This window comes from Vidua macroura, chromosome 5 (genome assembly GCF_024509145.1).
Source record: "Vidua macroura isolate BioBank_ID:100142 chromosome 5, ASM2450914v1, whole genome shotgun sequence".
NCBI lineage: Eukaryota > Metazoa > Chordata > Aves > Passeriformes > Viduidae > Vidua > Vidua macroura.
Window position 1 is genome coordinate 27,871,108 of NC_071575.1, and position 21,212 is coordinate 27,892,319.

At 41.8% G+C, this 21,212-nt stretch overlaps 1 protein-coding gene across 2 annotated transcripts in view; it reads right to left on the reverse strand.

Annotated features, from left to right (window-relative positions):
• Positions 1-7,542: 7,542 nt before the first annotated feature.
• CREB3L2 (cAMP responsive element binding protein 3 like 2) overlaps positions 7,543-21,212 on the reverse strand; it is a 68,804-nt gene continuing 55,134 nt past the window's right edge. For both annotated transcript variants that reach the window (XM_053979055.1, XM_053979054.1), the window contains exons 6-12: positions 20,585-20,731; positions 18,838-18,896; positions 17,636-17,704; positions 10,355-10,454; positions 9,331-9,457; positions 8,446-8,671; positions 7,543-7,642 (exon numbers count right to left, since the gene is read on the reverse strand). In XM_053979055.1, coding sequence (XP_053835030.1) covers positions 7,567-7,642; positions 8,446-8,671; positions 9,331-9,457; positions 10,355-10,454; positions 17,636-17,704; positions 18,838-18,896; positions 20,585-20,731 — 804 coding nt within the window. In that variant the 3' untranslated portion in view covers positions 7,543-7,566. The remainder of the gene's footprint in view (positions 7,643-8,445; positions 8,672-9,330; positions 9,458-10,354; positions 10,455-17,635; positions 17,705-18,837; positions 18,897-20,584; positions 20,732-21,212) is intronic.

Below are 21,212 nucleotides of genomic sequence, written 5' to 3' on the forward strand. Positions count from 1 at the left end.
GTGATGCCAGCTCTGCACAGGGTAATTTTTACACCTGCTGTAGGTCATCCCTTGCCAAGTTCCCTGGATGACCAGCAAAGCCACGGAGTCCCCAGACTGAAACCAATCAGGCATTTTCTTTTCCATGTCTACTCAAAGCAGCAGAGGTCAGCTCTGTGCCCTATCTGGATGCTGGGTTTGGACTGTAGGGTGTAATGTTGAGTGCTTACATAGGCAGAACAACTTCTGAATTGCTGGAGAAAGCTCCTGAATTATCTCAGGGGTGAGGCAGGCTAAGGAAAGGAGTTGAGGCCAGCAGAAGACCCAATCCCAAAAAGCCAAAGCATAAAGTGCTCTTTTAAGAGTTCACTCCAGTTTAAAGAAGCCCAGTGCAAAGGCAAAGCAGGGAAAGGCCTCACCTTCCAGAGGGCTGTTTGGCCCACACAGATCAGCCCCAGCAAGCTCTGTCACTCTAGGTGACACAGCACCTCAGTGTCACTGGGCTGAAGCAATGCCCCCTCAGGCATCAGCCTTCCTGGATCCCACTTGTACAGAGAATTTACTGTTAATGGGGCTGTAGCAGAGTGTTGCACTGAGTATCATTATCACTGTTAAATGCTGTTGGCCTTCACCTGATTTCCACCCATTACTGAGATATAATTCTCAGCTAATCTCAAAAAGGGAAGGGGCAGCCAGCTTCATTAAAACCCCACATCATTCTTTTTCTATCACTAAACTACCAGGGTTCTGTTGAAGATGGACACATTGCACATGCTGGCACACCTGGGAAAGTCGAGGGCCCAGATTTTTTCCAGTCATCAGGAAATCAAACAAGTAGCAATTGCTTTTTTCTACAGAAAATATTTATTTGCAAGAAATGAAAAGCATAACATACTTCACTACATACATATTTAGGCTAAAAAAGCAGGTAGTCTGTTCTCTCACAGAATCAGGCAGATGATTTAAAAAGGAAAAACAGCAATTTCTTTCCACCCAATGGACATATTTGCAGTGTGAACAATGAGGTGGGACCGTATCCAGATTACAGCACTTGTACAAAAATAGAAAGGTCACAGAACACAGACACAGAGTTAAATAGACATGGCAAGAGAAGAGAGATATCTGCAGTCAGAAGAGGCCCCAATGAAGTTTACCAAGGCTGGGTTTGTTTTTGGTTTGTTTTTTTTTTTGGGGGGGGGGGGGTGTGCTTTTGCACTAGTATCATTGTCCCTATCATCTTAGATAGGTCTTAAATGTTTGCACAAACCTATACTGCATTCACATGAACAGAGGGAAAGGGAAAGACCAGCTTAAGTGCCCTAGGGGTGTCACAGCAGAGTGACTGTCCTGCACGCCCAAGGCAATGGAATTGGCCATGGATACTTCTCTTCAAGAGAGCACCACCAGTTAATTTACCCTTGGAAGGCCTAGTGAATCTTAGGGAAACTGGGATGCACTTGCACCACCCTCTGAGAAGAAACTGCTTCCTCTGGCTGGCATCTCACTGTGCCCGAGGGGTGGTTAGGGCATCAGTGCTCCCAGGGGCCTCCTTTTAGGCTAATATACACCACTTAAAGGAAAAAAAAGTAAACAAAAGCATTCAACGCCATAATTCTGAAGACCAAAAATGATACCAGAATATAAAATAATTATTTTTTTGTACCAAGCCAGAACTGGTCTCTAGAAAGGTCAGACAGTCTATGCACACACACAAAATGACACAGTGCAACAACATTCAGTCGACAATTAATCACAGGACAATCTTCAGAGCAATTCACACAACAGTTTTACAAGTGCTCAGTGATGTGGAATGTGAACAGATTTCAGAGAGAAATGCCTGGACTTTCTGCTGCATCAAGCCCAAAGTGCCCTGTGTGTTCAGGTAGATGCCTTTATTTAGCAACGCTTACTACATTAAGAAAACTCTGTGTTTTTGATACCTTTTGATCATTCACCATGCACATGTGCACAGATGTGCACACATGCACACTCGTTCTCACCAACTGTACAAATGAAGAAAGCAAGGTGCCATTATATCAGCACCACTGAATTAAAGTCTGTTATGGTGAAGTCAGATATGAGCAGAGCTCTGTTTAAAAAAAATCAGTACCTGCTTCTGCTTCTCCCTCTCTCTCTTCCACTCCCTTCATTATGGACTGCTAAGGTTCAGAAAGATATTTACCTGCTGTTTAGAAGGTAAAGTGGGATATAACACAAAGGTCAGGTTTGTATAAACAGGACTGCATAGCATTAAAGAGCAAGGGGAATATGAGTGAACCTAAACCTAGCAGGCGACCAATGAAAGAGGCTATCACTGCTGATTTAGGCTATCACTGCTGATTTGTGGAATCAAGAACTAGAAGGTTTCCCTGTGATGCAAGGAGTCCCTTCACCTGCCTTTGCTTTCACTCTTTCTGTAAGACAGGTCTACAAATCCAGCCTTCCCATGTTCTGTTCTCACCTCTTTAGCTGAAGCTCTTGGGGGAAGAATCTGGACATCGGTTGTAGGGCAGACAAGAGACTACTGCTAATAAAGAATATCCAAACTCAATTCAGCATCAGATCCAAGCAGCATCACAAATTAGTTTCCTGCATAATGCACTTTTTTTCTACACAGGAATTTGATTCATATATATATACACACACCTCGGTAAAGCCGAACAAGGCCTGACATAAAAATGAGAAAACCAAATTGCAATTTCCCTCTCAATCCTGGAGTCTCCAATGGATGCTGATCACCTAAGCAATGCAGTATTAATCAGGATCAACCTTCAACAAATTCTCTGAATGCCCAATGTCATTTTATTGGCCATGAGAAAGCTACAAGATGGATTGAATCCTTACATTTTCTTTGTAAAGACCTTACTTAACACATACATAGTTCATTCCCCTTTGTAACCCCCACAAAGTTGTTAAACCTTAATGCTAGACAGTGCAAAGCAGCAACACATCATACCACTACCCTGTTACATAGGCTGGGACAACTTTAGTAGCTACAAAGTACTGACCTATCATTTCACCTTCAGAATACAAAATGTTCCCTTTTTAATTAGTGACTTGAGAAAGAAATATTTTAGTCACCAGGAGTATAAAAATACTCTGTATTCCTCTGTTCTTAGCTGCATGGGTTTTGAACAATGGCCTCTTGGCATTAGCTAGAATCTAGAGCCCAAATACTCAGTGGAAATCCCTCCCAACGTAGCAATTAGCATCATTCACTTACTTGACCTACATTCTAAAAGTGTCTAGACAGAATTCACCACTGATAGTTGGGAGGGATGGGAGTGGAGAGGTGGGCTGGTTTCTTTAGCAGGGAAAAAAAAAAGTTTTTAGATTAATTTTTGGTCTATGTTAGAAGAATCAAGAACACATCAAGATACACTGTTACACAGAGAGATGTGGAGAAGAGGTCCCCTGTCAGTATAAATAGGTCTGATTTATACTGCAGCCCCCAAGAGCAGTGTGTGAGAACCATGCTGGTTCTATCAGCTGGGATCTGGCCTAAGAACCTCACCCTAATCCATTGGTCTGTGCTGCTGAAAAATATTGAGTGGTACAGATGAAATGAAAGAAGTGCAGCAAAGAACTATAAATATCCTGGGGAGGGGGGGGGGGAAGCCAACATTATCTACACACCGGTAATAAGGTTAGAAAGATCACATGCCCTGTGATTCAGACTTTTTAAATATACATATGTATAAAATAATGCCCTATATTCCTTCATAGTTTATCTCCCTAGAAGCAAAGACTCAACAGATCTAAACATACTTTAAAGCTACAGGCCAAAAGCTAAGTTTACTACTCTGTATAAAATTGTGCTGGTGAGCAACATAACCTTACAGCTGAGGACTCCTTAGGTTTATCACTTAAGTCCTCTACTGGACATGGAAATTATGTAGCACACAAGGCCTTTCCTTACCCTGTCCATACACACACATATGCTTCCACAGCACCAAGTCACTGATAACCAGAAAAAGCACACTGGCAGAAGGCTAAGGCCTCAAGCAATAGAGCTGAACTGACTAAAAGCACTTACTGGCATCCTCCCTGAATATGCCTTACTACTCCTGTCCTATGCCCTTAACTCAGAGCACAGAAGCTGCCTCTCCATGTGGTCTGCAGTGCATCAACATTCCCACGGGGTCACCCCTGGATGCTGAGGCTGGCAGTGCAATGGCACCTTGTCCTGCCCCTCCCATCCCCTGCTAGGTACAGAACACGGGCACAAACTCCCTCTGGAGATCCTGGGTCCTTGCCACACAACATCTGTGAGATGACAGGGGATTCCTTGGCCCCTGGCAGAGAAACCTGTCCTATTAAGGCCCCTGAAGAAAAATGATCACAAACACACCAAAGTCAAGCAAAGCTTTTCCTTATTATAAAGTAACATGTAATACAATAAATCCCCAAGCAATGTGTGTGCTAGGTCAAGAGATTCCCTAAAAAAAAGAGTACCTAAAAATAACTTAAAGGATTACACAAATTAAGATTATAGCAATAGATTATCAAACACTTACAAGAAATCAGTATGGCCATACTGGCTTGGGTGGATTACTACAGAGGCCTGACCCAGACCATGGCCAGTTTAAAATGCCCAGGATGAAAACATGATTGATTATCTTCCAATTTGAAGATTTGAACCAATATGCCCAAATCAAACAAACAAACAAACAAACAAAAAAAAAAAAAAAAAAAAAAAAAAAAAAAAAAAAAAAAAAAAAAAAAAGGCAAAGTTTTAATGGCGGCCAGTGCAGTAGGTTTCAGAGAGGAGGAGCTATTTTGGTTGTGCAAAATCATCTCTCCTTTAAGAGCTTAGAAATAATTCCACTTTGGTTTTCACACAGTGAAGTCAGCCAGCTGTATCTGAAATGGGAGGTGATCCATTTAGCTGGCAATAGGCAGGAGCTCAGGCTGCACAGTGCAAACTGCAAGACTGGTAAGTAGTGTTGTGCTTCACACCCTCTTTTGCAAAACATTTAACCACTTGGTTGCCCCCAAAGGCGGCAAACCAAGGGTGCTCTGGAAAAAAAAGACCATTTAAGGAATTTTCTAAACTATGACCTTGCCCACTTATGCTGACCAGTTGGGGTCAATCCCAGCTTTCTCCTGTCACTTTGCTGACCTCAAGTGGCTGAGCAATGCAGCCACCCCCTGGGGCACTCACAAGTGATCACTGTTTATGTGAAGCCTTAAACCATTAAAAAAAAAAACCTAAACACAAAAGTTGTCCATGGATACTGGAATGATTCAGAGAACCCAGCAGGATCACTGTGAAGGGAGACAGACTTTATGGTGGAGGCTAACCCATGCCAAGATGGGAACACTTGCAGAGCAGACTACAACAGCACTTCACCTCTCATTGTCACCTCAGGTAAAATAATAAGGCACTTGGGTAGAAGAATAGGGCATTACCTAGAAGAGCATATCTGCACACCAGAAGGAGCTCATGGAGTCAGGCACTGATGTGAAACACCCTCTTAAAATGGCACAGGGGGGACTGATCCACAGTCCCCTCCAATTCACCAAATCCCTTCCATTCATTTCACTGAATTTTGAGTCAGGCCTGAGGGTGGCAAATAGGATGCTGAAGGAAGAAAGTCTAAGGAGAATGAAGAACAAGAAAGGAGCTGGTGCGACAGCTGCTGTAATAAAATACAAATTCAATATTTTACAAAATAGAATAGTTGCAAGAAATATCTACAGTACATAGTAAAAAATTATTTGTAAAGCTAGGTTAGTTTTTCCCTTATTTATCATTAGGAAAAAAAAAAGAAAAAAGAGCTTCAAATTACTTTTTTTTTTTAATTGACTTCTTCTGGTAAACTGTTAAGTAGCTATGCTAGCCTGCTGAATTAGGACTTTCACATTAGATCCATCCTCAATGGAGCACAAGTGCCCTTCTGTAGGAACCAGATAAAACCCTGCTCAAATTCTGGACTGAGTTCAACTATGCCTCTGCAGGGACAAATTGCAAGAAGCACAGCCAGGGTACTGAGAGAGAGAGAGAGAGAGAGGACACTTGAAGTCAACAACACCATGGGACAAAGAAACAGAGAGAGGACACTTGAAGTCAACAACACCATGGGACAAAGAAACAAAGCATGGAGAAGAGTACTGGACCAGGATCAGACCTGAATGCTGCTCTTGGCTTTCTCAGTGAGCCTGGGCCAGTCACTTCACCTTCCCACGTGCTCATCTCATTCCTCCTTTGACAGGTGTCCTGCCTACATAATCAGCTCCTCAGATCAGAGGCTGCCTTGGCATACAGTTAACACAGGATCCACCAGCTCTAGGCATGAGCTGGGCCTGTCTGTACCCAAAGCAGTTGGTCTCAGATCACATCTCTGGAAAAGCAGGTAAGAGGAAAATAAGACACATGGCTATATTTTAGGACAATTCAAGCTTAAGGGAAGGAAATGAGTATTCAGTGATGTTTGTCTAATTTCAGGGTCTACCCAGATCACTTGCAGGGTTAGGAAAGCTCAGTTCTCTTTGCAACTACCTGAACAGAATTTTTCAAAGCTAATAAATACTATTTACAATAGTAACAGGAAGATGGCAAGGAAAGGAAAACACAAGACAATCTGAGACCAGGTCTACACAAGAATTTTCATCAACCAGCTAGAAGTCAATAAATTAAATCCATACAGTCCTCTCAGGAGGCACTTCTGGTTTAAGCCTTACATTGATTTAGTTTGTTGGGAAGGAACTGACTTAAACTAAATAGATTAGCTTTAAGCAGACTAAAGGGCATCCATCTAAAATATTGCATAAATGTAACAAAACCTGCTTTCTAAACAGATTTAGTTAAACTAGTGTAATTCTCCCACACAGTGTGTGGTAAGACAGTGACTGATCTTTGTTTAATTTCTCAAGGGTGGAAGCAGGGAAGCCTACTGGGACTGCTTTCAATGCACAGAGAAACCTACCCTGCTAAGTGATGAAGAGACTGGAGGGGAGAAGAGAAAGAGCATGGGGAGGACAATTCAGCAGCATCATGGACCAGCCCTCTCCTGCCTGTGCTGTGACCTCAGCAGTGTCAGGGCCCTTTCTTGTCCCTTCAGCAGCAGGCTGCACATGTGCTTCTCTACCCCCACAAAAGGTTCAAGTGCTGTAGACCAGTAGGCACAGAGCTGTGGTGAGACTCTAAGCACCATCATGCTGCATCTCCTCTCTCTCTCAATTACCTTCTCCCAAAAAACCTATCACCCACATGCTCCCACTGCTTTTGCACAATTCACCCTTCTCCAGAATGTCTTTGTGCTCAGATCAGGCTGTGTGCATGTACAGGCACACACACCCACCAGTCACTGGCACGCTGCTGGCATCATCTGCCATCATAATTCAGTCCTGCCCTTGCAGCGTTAGACAGGAAAGGGATAAAAGCAGAGATAGGGACTGTGTGCGACGTGAGGAAGGGAGTTACAAAGACAAGAGATCCCATCTGTAGTCACAGCCTCATCAGTCAATGCAGAAGTTGAACTCCCTCTCTTTTGTACTTTGGTTCACTGAGGATGACAAGTCAGGGGAACTTTGGTTGAAAATATGTGGGAAGGAGGGAAGTCAAGAAAAAAGGCATTTTTATTTTTAAGAGGTGGCATTGACTCTTCTATCTATTTCAATTATCTTCAGTGTTTCATTTCCTTCTAGTTCGGAGTTGACTCTGTAGGGAACAAAAAACCAAAGGTAAATGCTAATAGTAATTTTTTTAAGTACATATCCTGCTTTATCTGGCTAATGCTAAAGAGCCATTCAGTATTTACCAGGTAGTTATTTGTCAGCTGAGTCTGGTAACATACTGAATTATACTGAAGTAGTCATCTCTTTGGTTCTAGGCAAGCAAAGGTGCAGCAGAAAGAAGCACACATATTTAAACCAGTGACTCTCTCTTTTCAGAGGCCTGCAAAACTTATATTTATGCTAAAAAAAAAAGAAAAAAATACCCCTTACATTTCTACTAAAATAAGAGGGAATTCAGTGTAGGAACTTAAGTAGTCAGATAATTTTACATGGCTGTCTCTTGAGACTGAGTCCTGCAAACTTTTTGCAGCAATGCTTTAGTAAAATCACTGCTGTGAGAAACTCCAGCTCTTCATGCCCTAACCTCATTGAAATTCCAGTGAATCACAACCTCACACTTCCATACAACTGCCAAAAGCTTATTCCTTTGGGAAGCACACAAGTAAGTGCTTTAAAGAAGTAGGTAGGCCCAACTAACAGGCTTACAGGGGCTAGGTTTCTGGCAGCAGTACCGAGTTTGGTAGCTGTATTACTACAATTCTGTTGCAACCACTTCTCCAGAGCAACAGTGGCTTTGCCTATAGGGTCTCCGGATAAAAGCCAAACTCTTACTTTATGCTTCATGGTGCCCAGCATAGCTGAGCTGCTAGTCTAACCTCTGCCCTTCAGGCATGAACAAGAGTGACACAGAACACCCGTGTGACAAGCAGCCTACTCTGCACTCACCTGTGCTGCTGTAGGCCCAGCAGCACTGATTTCTCTAGCCTTGTCTCGTTGGCTATTGTGAACTGCATGATATCATCTTGCTGTGTCCCTGACACAGCCTCCAGGGACAGTGCTGTGAACTTGGAGGTGTCTGTTTGCCTGTCACTGCGATCTGCGAAGGAGATCGGGCTTGGTGGCTCCTCCAGTTGTTGAGGCTCTTCATAAATTAGCAGACTCCTTGACCTCACTGCATGAAAAGACAGAAGGCAAAATGAGATGAGCAACAGACAGCTCAGAGAACAGCCCTGGTCATTTCAGGAAATGGAAACTGTTAGGGCAGAGCCAAAGCTGCAAAGGCCTTTTCTTTTCATAGTGATTAACTGGCAATTTGGTAGCTAAAGAAAGAAACCACAGGAATGGTCCAGGTAGGGATCAAAAAGCTCTAAATTACTCACAAAACAAGAACAAAATTAAGTCATAACTTTGATAATGTATTCGTTCATTATGGTTATGTAATACTAACAGTTTCTCATTCCATCCTTGGACTCTTTGGTGACACTGGCAAAGAAAAAAGCCACTGAAATAATTTGTGCATTTTAACAGTATGAACATTTGCTACCAAGTAGAAACCCTGCTACCTTTCACAGACCATTAACTTTAGTTCCACAAATGGAGGCAAAAAATTCTTTAAACAGAAGTACCAAGCAGGCCAGTGGGGAAAAGGTTTTGCTCATTTTTATGAAGTCTGCTGCCATCAGTATAGTTTACCAAGCTATCCTTCTTAGAAAAACACAGGTGTATATATAAAAAATGGCCATGCTTGTGAAGGGGGTTAGGAATGGCTGTGGAAAACAAGTGCTTAAGTACAACCAAGCAAAGAGCAAGACTGGAATAGCTGTCACTTACCAATGGAATCTGTGTAGGACTCCGGTGAGGAATGCTGCCTGGGCAACACCATCTTTGTAGCAGAAGGATATGGCCCATAGCTCTGAGAGAAGCTGCCAAAAACTACTGCAAAGCACAGCACCACCATCTGGCAAAGGGAGGATGAAGGACAGGTGAGTGCACTTGACCCACATGCGCACATGAGAACTGAGACTTTATCAAAATAAATCACTTGAGGCCATCCTCACCACTGCACAGCTAGCAATGGCACCTATACAATTACAATTCAGTTCTTTAAAGGGCACATTTCAATGCTGGGGTTCATTTTCAATGTCTGCACCATTCTGACCAGCAGTCTTTTTTACTGACAAAGCTGAAATGCAGATAAAGCTGCCATGTGTGTTTTATAGGCACTGCTGAGGATTTCCAAGGTTATTCCTGCTGCTGGCCCCAGTCTTGCTTCCAAGTGAGGCTAGACTGGGAGAACAGCTTACGCCTTGTAAATGATTTCCATCAATTTACAGCACTTTAGGTATAAAGGGAACTTGATAGCTGAGTGTAAGGAGGGAAAAGAAAATGTTTCATTCTACTCATTTTCTTATCTTGACTACTAGTACTGAAATAGGACAGAGGTAGATTTACAGCCTCAGTCATATTTTGATTTGGTTGAGCAAGTTTATTTTTATTGGTACCAAAAGCATCGAGCCTCAAAGGTCACCCTCATTTTCATTTTACAACCCTAGACACCATTTCCACCATATAATACTGCAGGAAATAATAAACTGGGTCCCTTGGAAGAGCATTGCTCCTTCTTTCATCACTGCAGCACCCAAGCAAAAGCACAGGCCCAGTCTCCTCCAGAACTCACTACCTTCCCACAATCATTAATCTTCATCAGTCACAAGTCTCACCTCTCTCAAAATTAAAAAAATCATGAAAAGGAGTTCCCTAAGCTGCAAATTTACCATTGAGAGGCTTTGCAGAAGAGATGTGCCTTGAAAGAGCTTCTCATTCCCTCAGAATTCCCAGCCTTAGGGACACTCACCATAAGACAGGTCCCTGTTTGTGTGCTAGCTGCCTTACACGAGCGGGACACTTTGCCAGCAACCATGGCTTGGAGTCTCTGCAACTGCTGCAGAAGTGTTCTGGAAAGCAAAGACAACAGACAAGCATCACACACACTGACCTGATTGTTGGTTAAGTAGATTTTTTTTTTGTTTCAAGTGCCACACATGGCAATAATACAGCATTTAGTATAAGGTAGAGATAGTTAAAGTGTTCTCCTTAAAATTACTAGCAAGGAATGGTTTTAATTTTACAAAGTTTTTACATGTATTAGCACTGAAATGTTCAAGATTTTTTGCTTTTCCCTCAGCTTATGTCCCTGAGCAATTACTTCTCTAGTACTTTCAGTAAGTTCTTGTAAATAAAAATTGTATTTTCAGTGTTTCTATACAAAATGGCACATTAACAAATGAAACTGCTCTGCATGCAAGTGACCAGTTGCATATATAACCTGACTCTATGTCATGAATTCAGCAGGAGTTTTGCCATTATTTTTAAAGATGCAAAATCAAGTTTATAACTGCTCAGTTAGTTATCAAAACCTTCAACTGCTCTAGTTGGTAATCTAATTGGTTATCAAAACCCCCTTGTCCCAAAATCTTGCTATTCATTTGTTTAGAACACATGCTAGCTGACTTTTAAAGAGAAGAACTTAAAACCAGACATAGGCACAGTCTTCACTTCTCACATTCACTTATTAAATAAAACACTTTAATGCTATTTGTTAAATCCTGAAGAGCTGACAAAAATTGCAGATGCTTCAAGTGGCTACTCTGTGTCTATCAGAGGTCCCAACCACAATGACAATTCTCTTGTGGCTGGATTCAACAGCCCCAGAGCAAAAGAGCCTTCCTGACTGTTTGGGTTTTTTTTTTTTTGGGGGGGGGGGGAGGGTTGGGTTTTTTTTTTTTTGGTTTTTTTTTTTGGTTTTTTTTTTTGGTTTTTTTTTTGTTTGTTTGTTTGTTTTGTTTTTTTTTTGTTTTGTTTTGTTTTTTGTTTTTTTTTTTTTACTTTTTCTGCTGTAGCATCAATTACTACAGTCAGAATACAAGCAATTTAAATGGGAAATTATCTCAAATTATGATTGGTACAAGGTTTTCACAGCAGTTTTTTTTTTTAACAATCTATGAGCAACACAAATGTCTGCCCTCAACACAAATATAGTATAATTTTGTATCAAGATGCTAAATTTTCTATTTGTTCCCAAGTTTACTTTTCACTTCTGTAAGTTTCACAATCTACTGTGGAGGATACCCCATAGAAACTCCAGATGACAGTTTTGGAGGCTGTTACGTCAAAAGCTAAAGCAAGAGGCAAGGTCAGGATGTCAGAGAAAATAGAAGGAGTATTTTAAGACCAAACTGGCTAAAAGCTAATTGTAGGACAGACCCAGAGGTGCCTTCACAGCTCAATATACACTGGTCTGCCTATTTTCATAGATTTTTTTATCATCAATGCTCATTGCTAATTAGGGTTTAATGAATTCAAGGACTTCAGGAATACATTCTGAAATGAGCACAAGGCATTCTCACAGCACAGATTTATCTGGGCCAGCAGATCCTTCTCAACTTATTAAGAAAGGATATCTTGAATGCTCTTGAGAGCATGGCTTACTCTGCAACTCAGTATTTAAAAAAGAGAGCAATATGCCCAATGCAATCCTTTATTCAGTAATACAGAGATCACAGGCAAATTAAGAGATACAGTGTCCACCACCTAAATGAGACCATCCTAATTCCCTGCTCCCTTTGGCATCTCTCCCCAGTTCCTCCTGACATCCACTGCATGGTATGGTGTTCACCAGACCTTTGCACATCATTTCCTGGCACAGAACACCTTGCCCACAGCATTCCCACCACGTGCCACCAGCTGTGTCAGACAGCAATGCCCTTTCAACCCTGAACTTTCTGTGTTATTTTGGAAGGCTAAATCTTTCCCCCATCTCAGGCCTGACTCACTGGGCTCGATGCAGAACAGCTCTGCAGAGTGAGGAGGAAGGAGCTCTCCTCCTCCTCAGCTCAGGGGCTGGCAGCAGCAGCAGCAGCCTTGAAATGCTGATCATTCTTGCCACTTTTTGTGGAGGCGTCAGCGAGAAAACAGCTAATGGCTGGTGAGGAAATCAACAGAGAAGAGGCAATTCTCTTCAGTTTGTTCATCTCTGCCTTTTCATGCTCAATTTTAAAAACTTGTTGGGCAGAGTGGGCCCAGAGAGCTGATTACAAAACAGTCTCTTTGGAAAGTGCAATTAGGCAGGTATTCTGAAGTCTCATATAGACAGAGGAAAATTCATCCTCCACCTTATTTACCAAATACCTTCACATAAAATGTCTTTCTTCCCCAAGTCATTTATCTGTTTGAGCAGAGCTACTGTTTCCTTCTCAACAGACAAGGACTCAGTGTTTGGAGCTGACAGGATACAGGTGTATTTGCAAACTGTGAGCAAGAACCGAGGCAAGAACAAGAAACAAGTTTGATCAGAGATGAGATGAGATCTGTTTATCCTGCCACTGCCAAAATGGGACACTCCTTGGTGCATTTATTCTCTGTTTGAATCTGGAATGGTGGAAGACTGGATTCTGAGGTCAAAAGATTCCCATGCAAAAGCTTGTGACTGGACAGCTACAAGGGTGATCTGGACCAAGAGAAGCAAAAGGAGCACATCTGTGCTCTGCAGAAAAGGGACTTCCCTAAACTATGATGCTCCCTCTAAGTACCAGTAGAAAGGCCACAAATGCTTTTAGTGGAATACATTGCCTATGGCTAAGTCCTAACAGGAGAAAATGCAATCCCAAGACAGCATGCTAAGGGGGTTTTTGCACCCACAGGGATTATTTTCACTGTGTCTGACACATTTCCCAGGGATATTCAATTAGAGGGTCAATTCCGTAGGAAGTGTGAGCATGCTTTCACGCTTTTCCCTGCCAATGGAAGCACCTCACAGGAAAGCTGTAAAGTGACTGAAGACTCCTGCACTTCCTTCCACATGCTGCCAGCAAACTCGGTCTGTCTGTGATGTCTTGGTTTTGGTGCATATTCACATATATTCATCTTCAGAAGAAGCCTTTTCACTACAAAAGCATGGCCAAACCAAGCCTTCCCTTCTGCTTCCAGTGATACTTTAATTAAGGAGAGAAAACTTGTCACTTCAGAACCACCTGGGAGACTTCCTCAAGTCGGTATTTCTGTTTAAAATCCAATATAGATTCAAACAAACAAAAAACCAACCAAACAAGACATCTTCTAAGGGACACCAAATACTTTATCTTAATCAGAAGTTTTTAGAGGATTATTCCTATTGTGGAGGAACAAAACCCAATTCTGATAAGGAGAGAGAAAAAAATATTCTTTTAACTCTACACAGAGATTCCTTCTCTACCTGTCCCATTTATAGGAAAGGGGACAAATCCCAAAGTAAGGTTTTAACTAAAAGACCACTTAAATCCACTATCTTCCCTCATTTGAATTACAAAGAAAATCTCCAGCAATTTTTTCATAAAAGATGTTTCAGCATAAAAACCAATGTCCTCTTGGTCTGGAATTAAGGAGTTACTCCAGGGCTGCTAAACTTTGTCAACTATTGTAAGAGTGGCCTGAAGCTAGGTGCACAATATCTCATTGCAATTTAAACTTAGATCCTTTACTTCTTGAAAACAATTTGCTAAAATGACTGTACCAAATGAAAGAACAATCAATAAATCAGTGGAATCAGTGGAATCTGGCATCTTTGGTGCTGATAAACCCTTGGTGGGTCAGACTGATGTGCAACTTCATCTTTAGGTGACTGCAAGTTGAAGAAATGGAAGAATATCCCAGTTTTATTTACAACGCATTGCCGTTAAGGTGCTTGTTAGTGCAGATCTACACAGCTGGCTACTGCAACTCCATGGGAGCAATTCTGGCAGCCACCTGTATTCATTGTCCATGTGTGACACTCTTAACCACACATGCACTGGATCCTATGTCTATCATTTCTCCAGGAAAAGAGACCATCAAGATACTTACAAATACAGACTCAACGAAAGTGAGAAGCAAAAGCACTTCTCAACACCTCATACCTAGAACCAGATGTTTTAAAATTGTCTTTAAGCCCAAACAGAGCTCCCAGGTAGACCATGCTGGTGTCAGAGGATGTTTGCAGCCCTCTGGATCACTGGCAGTCCCTGCCTTTGGTCTCAGTGCCAAAATGGGAGTGGGTCAAGCCTTCTTGGTGACTGGGACAACTTAGTTCAATACCCAGCACCAGCTTCTTCTCACACCCTTTGCTTTCTGAGAGAGCAGTGTCCCACATGCTTAGATGCTACTCAAACCAATGGCTCACTTGTGATTATAAGACAAAACAGATAAACATGTAATAATGTGCTTCCTTAGTTTTGAGAAAACTGCCTAGGAAGGAACTTGGACGGGTTTCTTTTAAGGGTCTGAGTCACGCAAATTAGGAGAGATAACATATGCTAGTGTTCTAATACTAAAGCTGACAAAAATGCTGCACTCACCCACTCAGAGTAATGAGAATTAAAAACTCCAGCATCTTGATCCCCAGCCTCCTGCCTTGTCTTTTAAGATGTGTGAATGCCAAGGGAGATGCTCCTGGATGCAATTTTTTTGACCACACCTGCACCTTTGACATTACATCTTTTCAAACCCAGATTTCCAGGCTAAGGCTGGCTTTCAAGGAAGAATCTTCTAAATTTTTTCATGTTACTAAGAGTAACGAAGGAACACTTTTATCAGAAAAAAAAATCTAGTGTTTCCATGGTTTGGAGCCAGATTTTCAAATGCAAGCAGGGTTTCCCTGAAGTCTTAGGTATGTATCTATTCAAATATTTTCTATATATAGATTAACATACTCTTAAAATCTGATTGCACATACTGAAACTGCTGTTCAGTAGTCGTATGTTTTGGAAATTGCTCTTCAGTTCCTCTCAATCCAGCTAGACTACACAAACTTGATAGTGATTGACAGTAATACATGTTCATTAACTTTTAGGTAAGCAACTATAGCCCAACTTTTCAACAAGGTAAAAATCCAACTTTTTCTATATCTACACTTGAAAGCATAATTTTAATATGTAACCCTAGCTCTTATTTTCCTGTTATCCTTCTTCCACTCTTACAATCTTTCACAACAGGAGAACAGCTTTGATGTTTGTAGATCTAATTTTAGATAATATGTTCAATAATGTCTTCATTTTTAACTGAAACAAAAATTCAAAGTTACAGCTCAAGTCAACTAGGCTCTGCTTTGGCCATATTAAATAAGATACATATATGCATAACTGTGCTAGGTACTTTGAGAAATAAAGCCCTAAACCTATAAAATCAGGCGTCCGATGCACCAAACTGACACTAAATAACTTTGACCACCACTGCTCTGAATTTAGATTCCTGACTGTCTGTAGGAGATGGAAGTTCCAGCTATAGGATGCTGTGAAGACAAGTTCTGAAACATGTGAACAGTTTCTGGATGTCATGCCAAGGCTCTGTGCAAATACCAATGAGGAAATGAGACATTTTGAATTCATTGTAGGATGTGGATAATGTACATTAAACCAGGGCCTGGTTTAATGAATGAGACAGTTGCACAATTCTACAGTAAATAGGAAAAGTGGCTTTTTGGAGTTAAGGTGAAAAACTCTCTAATATGATATGTTACAAAACTGAGGTTTGATGAAAGCCGGCACTTCAACAAATTCCTCAGTACTTCACACATAAGCCTTAGCAGATTTTAGACACAGTTGATATCTAAATAGCCAAAACAGCATTACCATGAGTTACAAAAATTTCTGTGCAGAAGGATGAACATCTGCTTCTCTGCATGAGATTACATATACATCAATATCAATGCTATTGCAGAGGGAAGGAAACAATGCAACCCATCCCACATGGCCAAAGGATTTGGAGATCATATCACTTACCTAAAACTTTTTAGAGCATTTAGTATGAAAGAATTAAGATAATCAAATAATAGATTAGATGCTAAAGGTTCTTTCTGAAAGGATGGACAACACCAACAAAGCTTGAGTGCATCCTCAACAGATCAGAGATGAAAACAGCTGGCCAAATTTATCCTAACTGGGGAGAACAACACCAGGGTTGACAGCATGTTGTCCCCAAGGGGATAATCTAGAGCTGCATCTTTTCTTAAGAGAGGTTGGCTTCAGTACCTTCTGGGACAGATTCTGGGTGAGACATCTCTACTCCACAGCTACAGAATAGTTCCTGGTTCCTTTATGTCAAACCCTGGAGGACGATGTAAGAGGCAAAGAAATGGCTTGGCTCTCTCCAAGCAAGCAGCAGATGTCTTTATGCATGAGCAGTGTGTGGGAGACACTCTCCAGCAAGTCACAGTGCTACAGGGTCTGGCTTCATGAAATTAGAGATTGGATCCAGAGATTAGGAACAACACATGCCACTCAATTAGCAATGCACTGGCTGCCAGATGAGCTCTAGGGCCATTTTCCATGATCGTGGGTCTTATCTTCCAAACCCAGCCTCCCCCCGACACTTCAGTGTCACCATCATGCTCCTTGGCAATATTCAGCCATCACTGCAAATGCCTCTAACTGGGAAGTGTTAAGGGTGGGCTCATCTAGTACCTACTCACTGGAATTTGCTACACTGAGCATAAGCCAGGATTGACACTGCACTCTCTCAGCTAACATCGAATTAAAAGCTTAGCTATCCAACATCTTCTGTCATGTGTCCTTTGAAAAAGCCACCACTGAGTAACCCATTTTTTTCAGAAATGAAGAAGCAAGAAGGTGATTTTCCTCTCCAAATGAAGGAAATTCTGGGGTGTGAGATAGTTAGAAGGGTGCACAGTAATTGCAATGACATCTAGTAGTGCATAAGGAACTAATAACGACTCTTGAGTTTCAGCACTGTTATTTCTGGAAGCGTCACATCTCAAGTTAAGGCTTCCTGGTAAAATTTCAGTAAATAAAGATAATTGGGACAGCTAGACTGTAGGTTTTTTTTGTTTTGTATTACTACTTACATTCCCTTGGGCAGCAGAGGAACTCAGAGAAGAGTGCTAAAAGGTTTCTCAAGCACACCACAGGCTGGGGAGGCAGTTTAAGACATGACATCAAAACCTCCATGCTGCAGTCACAATAACTGGCCTTCCACATCTTTCTCTAATATGAACCCCCATCAGACACAGCTATTGTTCACATTTCAGTTGTTCTCTTAACCTCCAGATTTTCACTTTTCATGGTAATATCCCATTACCAAGTTTTGTTTGATGATCTCCATACCTTACCTGTTAGTGTTCTCCAGGACTTCAACCTTCTTACGCAGCTCACTGTTTTCATTTGAACAGGTCTCAACTCTGGAGACAACACAATAAAAGAGAAATATAAAAATGTCAGTTATTTATTCAAGTGATTATAAAACAAGCCAAACTTGCTTTCACTGAGAGCTCTATGATCTTGCCTACATTTAAAGAAACAATTACACCAATGAACTTCAGTCATAATATTTAATCACATTTCATAGTGTGAAACACAAAGCAAAAGTTGCATTAGCTGTCTGGGAAATGCCATGCTTTTGAAATCAGAGCCTCAAATTTCAAGCCTATGAGGGCTAATAAACCATGAGATTAAAGACAGTGCTCAAGACTGTCCCAAGATTCTACCCATTTCCAAACTGTCCCTGGAAATCCCCAAACTAAAGGACATTGTCATATAACATGTAAGAGGTCCAAGTAAAATATGTGACTCCTAAGAAAACAAACAGAACCATCCTGAATAGCTTCAAGAAGAAAAAAGGGAAAAGAAAATATCCTCGATATCTGGTATGCATGAGGTGGAATTTCAGAAGAGTAACTCTGAGCAAGTGAGACAGAGCTATAAAGAGACAAGAAAAAAATGGAAATTACATCAAGGATATCACCAAAGATGGTACAAGGGTTTTAACAGAACCATCTGGTGAATTGCATAAGAGTAATACTAGAATATTCATCTCCTGGAAGAAAGATTAATTTGGGATATAAATCACTAACTGGAGGTTTGGCTCCTGCTTGCTAAGGGAAGTCGATGGGTCACATGCTATTTTCCTGAGTCCTGCTTATTTTCCCAGGCAGTCCTGACTGACTCACCCACTTCCTATTTCTGTTTTCATCTGCACTAGAAGACAGTGTTTACTCACTCTGGATCCATCTTTCCCTGAACACTGCCTATCCACTAGGCCAACACAGTTGCCTGAGGCGAAGGCCAATACAGCTGGGTCTTGTCTAATTTAAGGTGTGAAGTGTTTTCTGGCAGATTAGCGACCCGCTGCAGGCAGGCACAGTCCTGACCCCGACAAGCAGCTGCGAGGAGCAGGGCCTTTTCTCAGTCACTGCCACGAGATGGCAGCTAGCACTCTGTGCATGGAACTGTCCCAGCAGCCACAGCTGGATCCCTTCCCAGTCCCACAACTAGTGCTATTGGCCTGCTTGAAACAGGAAGGAGGCTGGCTTACTTTTTTTCCAGACTGTCCATGTATTCTTTCTTTTTTCTTCTACTTTCCTGGGCAGAGATCTAAGGAAAAAGGATGAAAAACACCAAATATTTGCACAGAAAACAAAAGCATCAGAGACTAATTAATAAACTGGTAAAAAGCCCCAGTGTTACTGGATTCAAGATTCTGTCTTATTCTCATTTCTATTCCTGGCAAGCAAAGCACTGACTTGATCTATTTCCACATTCTGAAGCAAGGCTCCTCCTTTCACTCACACAAAAAAAAGATCATCCCCTGCTAACCTTAAAAAGTACATCAGATTCATCTGGAGAGAATATACCAGGAGAAATACCAAAAAATGATCCCAGGACGATGACCAAAGGACGATGTCATGCATCCGGGAGAGAAAAAGCCCACAAATATATTAGAAATGGGGTCCTGATGAACAAGTCAAACAACTGTCAGCAGTGTGCCCCTGTTGGAAAAGCAGCCAGCCAAACATGGGTCTGCATCAAGGAGATTGTAGTTAGCAGGTCCAGAGGAGTGGTTCTTCCCCCTCTGTTCAGTGGCTGCAAAACCACAGCTGAGTACAGCAGTGCAGTCCATGGCTCAGAAACAAATCCTCTGCAGTACAGAAGCAAGCCCAGAGGCAGAGCTCTGCTACAATAAACATGCCAGAGCACAGGATATTTCAGGAAAGGAAGAAAAAGATGGGCTTGTTCAGATTGAAGAAGAGAAGGTTGAGAAGGGAATCTGATGTATTGCTGTCTTTAACTATCTCAGCAAACATGACGTCAGAGCTCTCAAAGGCACACAGGAAAATGGCAAGAGGCATCAAATACACGTTGCAGCAAAGGAAATTCCAACCACACATTAGGGATTCTAATTATTTGTTTTCACTACAAAAGTGGCCTAATATGGGAACACGGTGCCCAGAGACACAGGGGACTCATCACCCTTTGCAGCAGTGAAACGTGACTGGACAAGACCCTGAGCAACCTGCTCTAAGCTGACCCTGCTTTCCAAACCAGGGCTTTGACTAAAGGACCTCCAGATTTCTCCTCAATATAAATGATTCTATATCAGTGGCACATGAAATGTACCAGATCACTTCAGACAATTTTTTAAAAACACAGTACAAGACCAAATTCCAATTTAGTGTGTCCAAATTTAAACTTCTATCTGCAAAAGCAGTAGCAGAATATCGTAACCATTAAATATGTGCTAAAATCCTCTAGAACAAGTGAGCTGGCCAAGCCTGAAAAAAATTGCATTCTTCCCCATCACTAGGATCTTCCCCATGCCAGAAGGAAAAAAAAACAAACTTGTAGGGCATTTGGCACCTTTGATATCAACTTCACAAGTCCCTGAATTCAGTGTTCAAAAGACTAGTGCAGTGAAATACAGAGTCATATTTTAAAACAGGAAACAGAAAAGAACACCTTCCTCACCATGCAAAGAATACAGAGCTCTTTGCCTACCATAAGGGTAGGATTGTACTGATTTTTAAATGGAGCCAAGCCACAGCAACTTGATACCCTGCCTGCTAAATACTCCATTGTTAGTGGGGTCAGGTAAATACCTACACTGAGGCACACTCACACTGACGGACAATTTGATGGATGTGTTTAGGAACAAAGAAAAGCACTTTGTTAAAAGACAACTTTCAGCATTCAACAGTACCATGGACCATGACTGCAGAATTCTGCCGCATTTTTTAAAATGAAGGACAAGTAGGAACCACCCAGCAAAGCTAACTAACATTTACCTTGTTTTTTATTTTCCTGCGGATTTTCTTTAGAACTTTCTCCTCTGCTTTTGTCAGGGGCAGTTTGGTAGGGATTGGGTAGCCCTCTGCTATCAGTGTCCTCTTCTCTTCCTCTGTCAGGATGAGGGGGCCAGTCCCCTGTAATTTCTTCAAGGGTCATAGAAATGAAATGAAATAAAATAAAACAGTAAGTGCACACAGTCCTAGAAGAAAAGGTTGTTTGGGAGGAGAGGCAGCAGGTCTCCCACTTCAGACAGGACTAGGCCTACTAGAACAGCCTCCTGCAATCGGGAATGTGTGGAAGACCTTTCAGGTAACTTCCATTCTGAGTTCAAACCTTTGGGACAGGATTCTCTGTTGTTCTTGGGCCAGCTCTGTCCACACTGAGGCCAACAGTGTAACTGCCTTTGGCTCAGACAGGGAAAGAGACATGTGAGAAACACTACTGAAAATCCCTCCCTAGAGATCACCAGCTGCTAATAACATGACAAGAGGACAGATGCAGATCTACCAGAGACAGGTCAACCCAGCAGGGCTGGGCCCTATGGCAAAACACAGTCCATGATGGGATAAACCTCATAACACCAGTGAACCCTGTCTCATCTTGGAGGAGAGGCACATGCTGTTC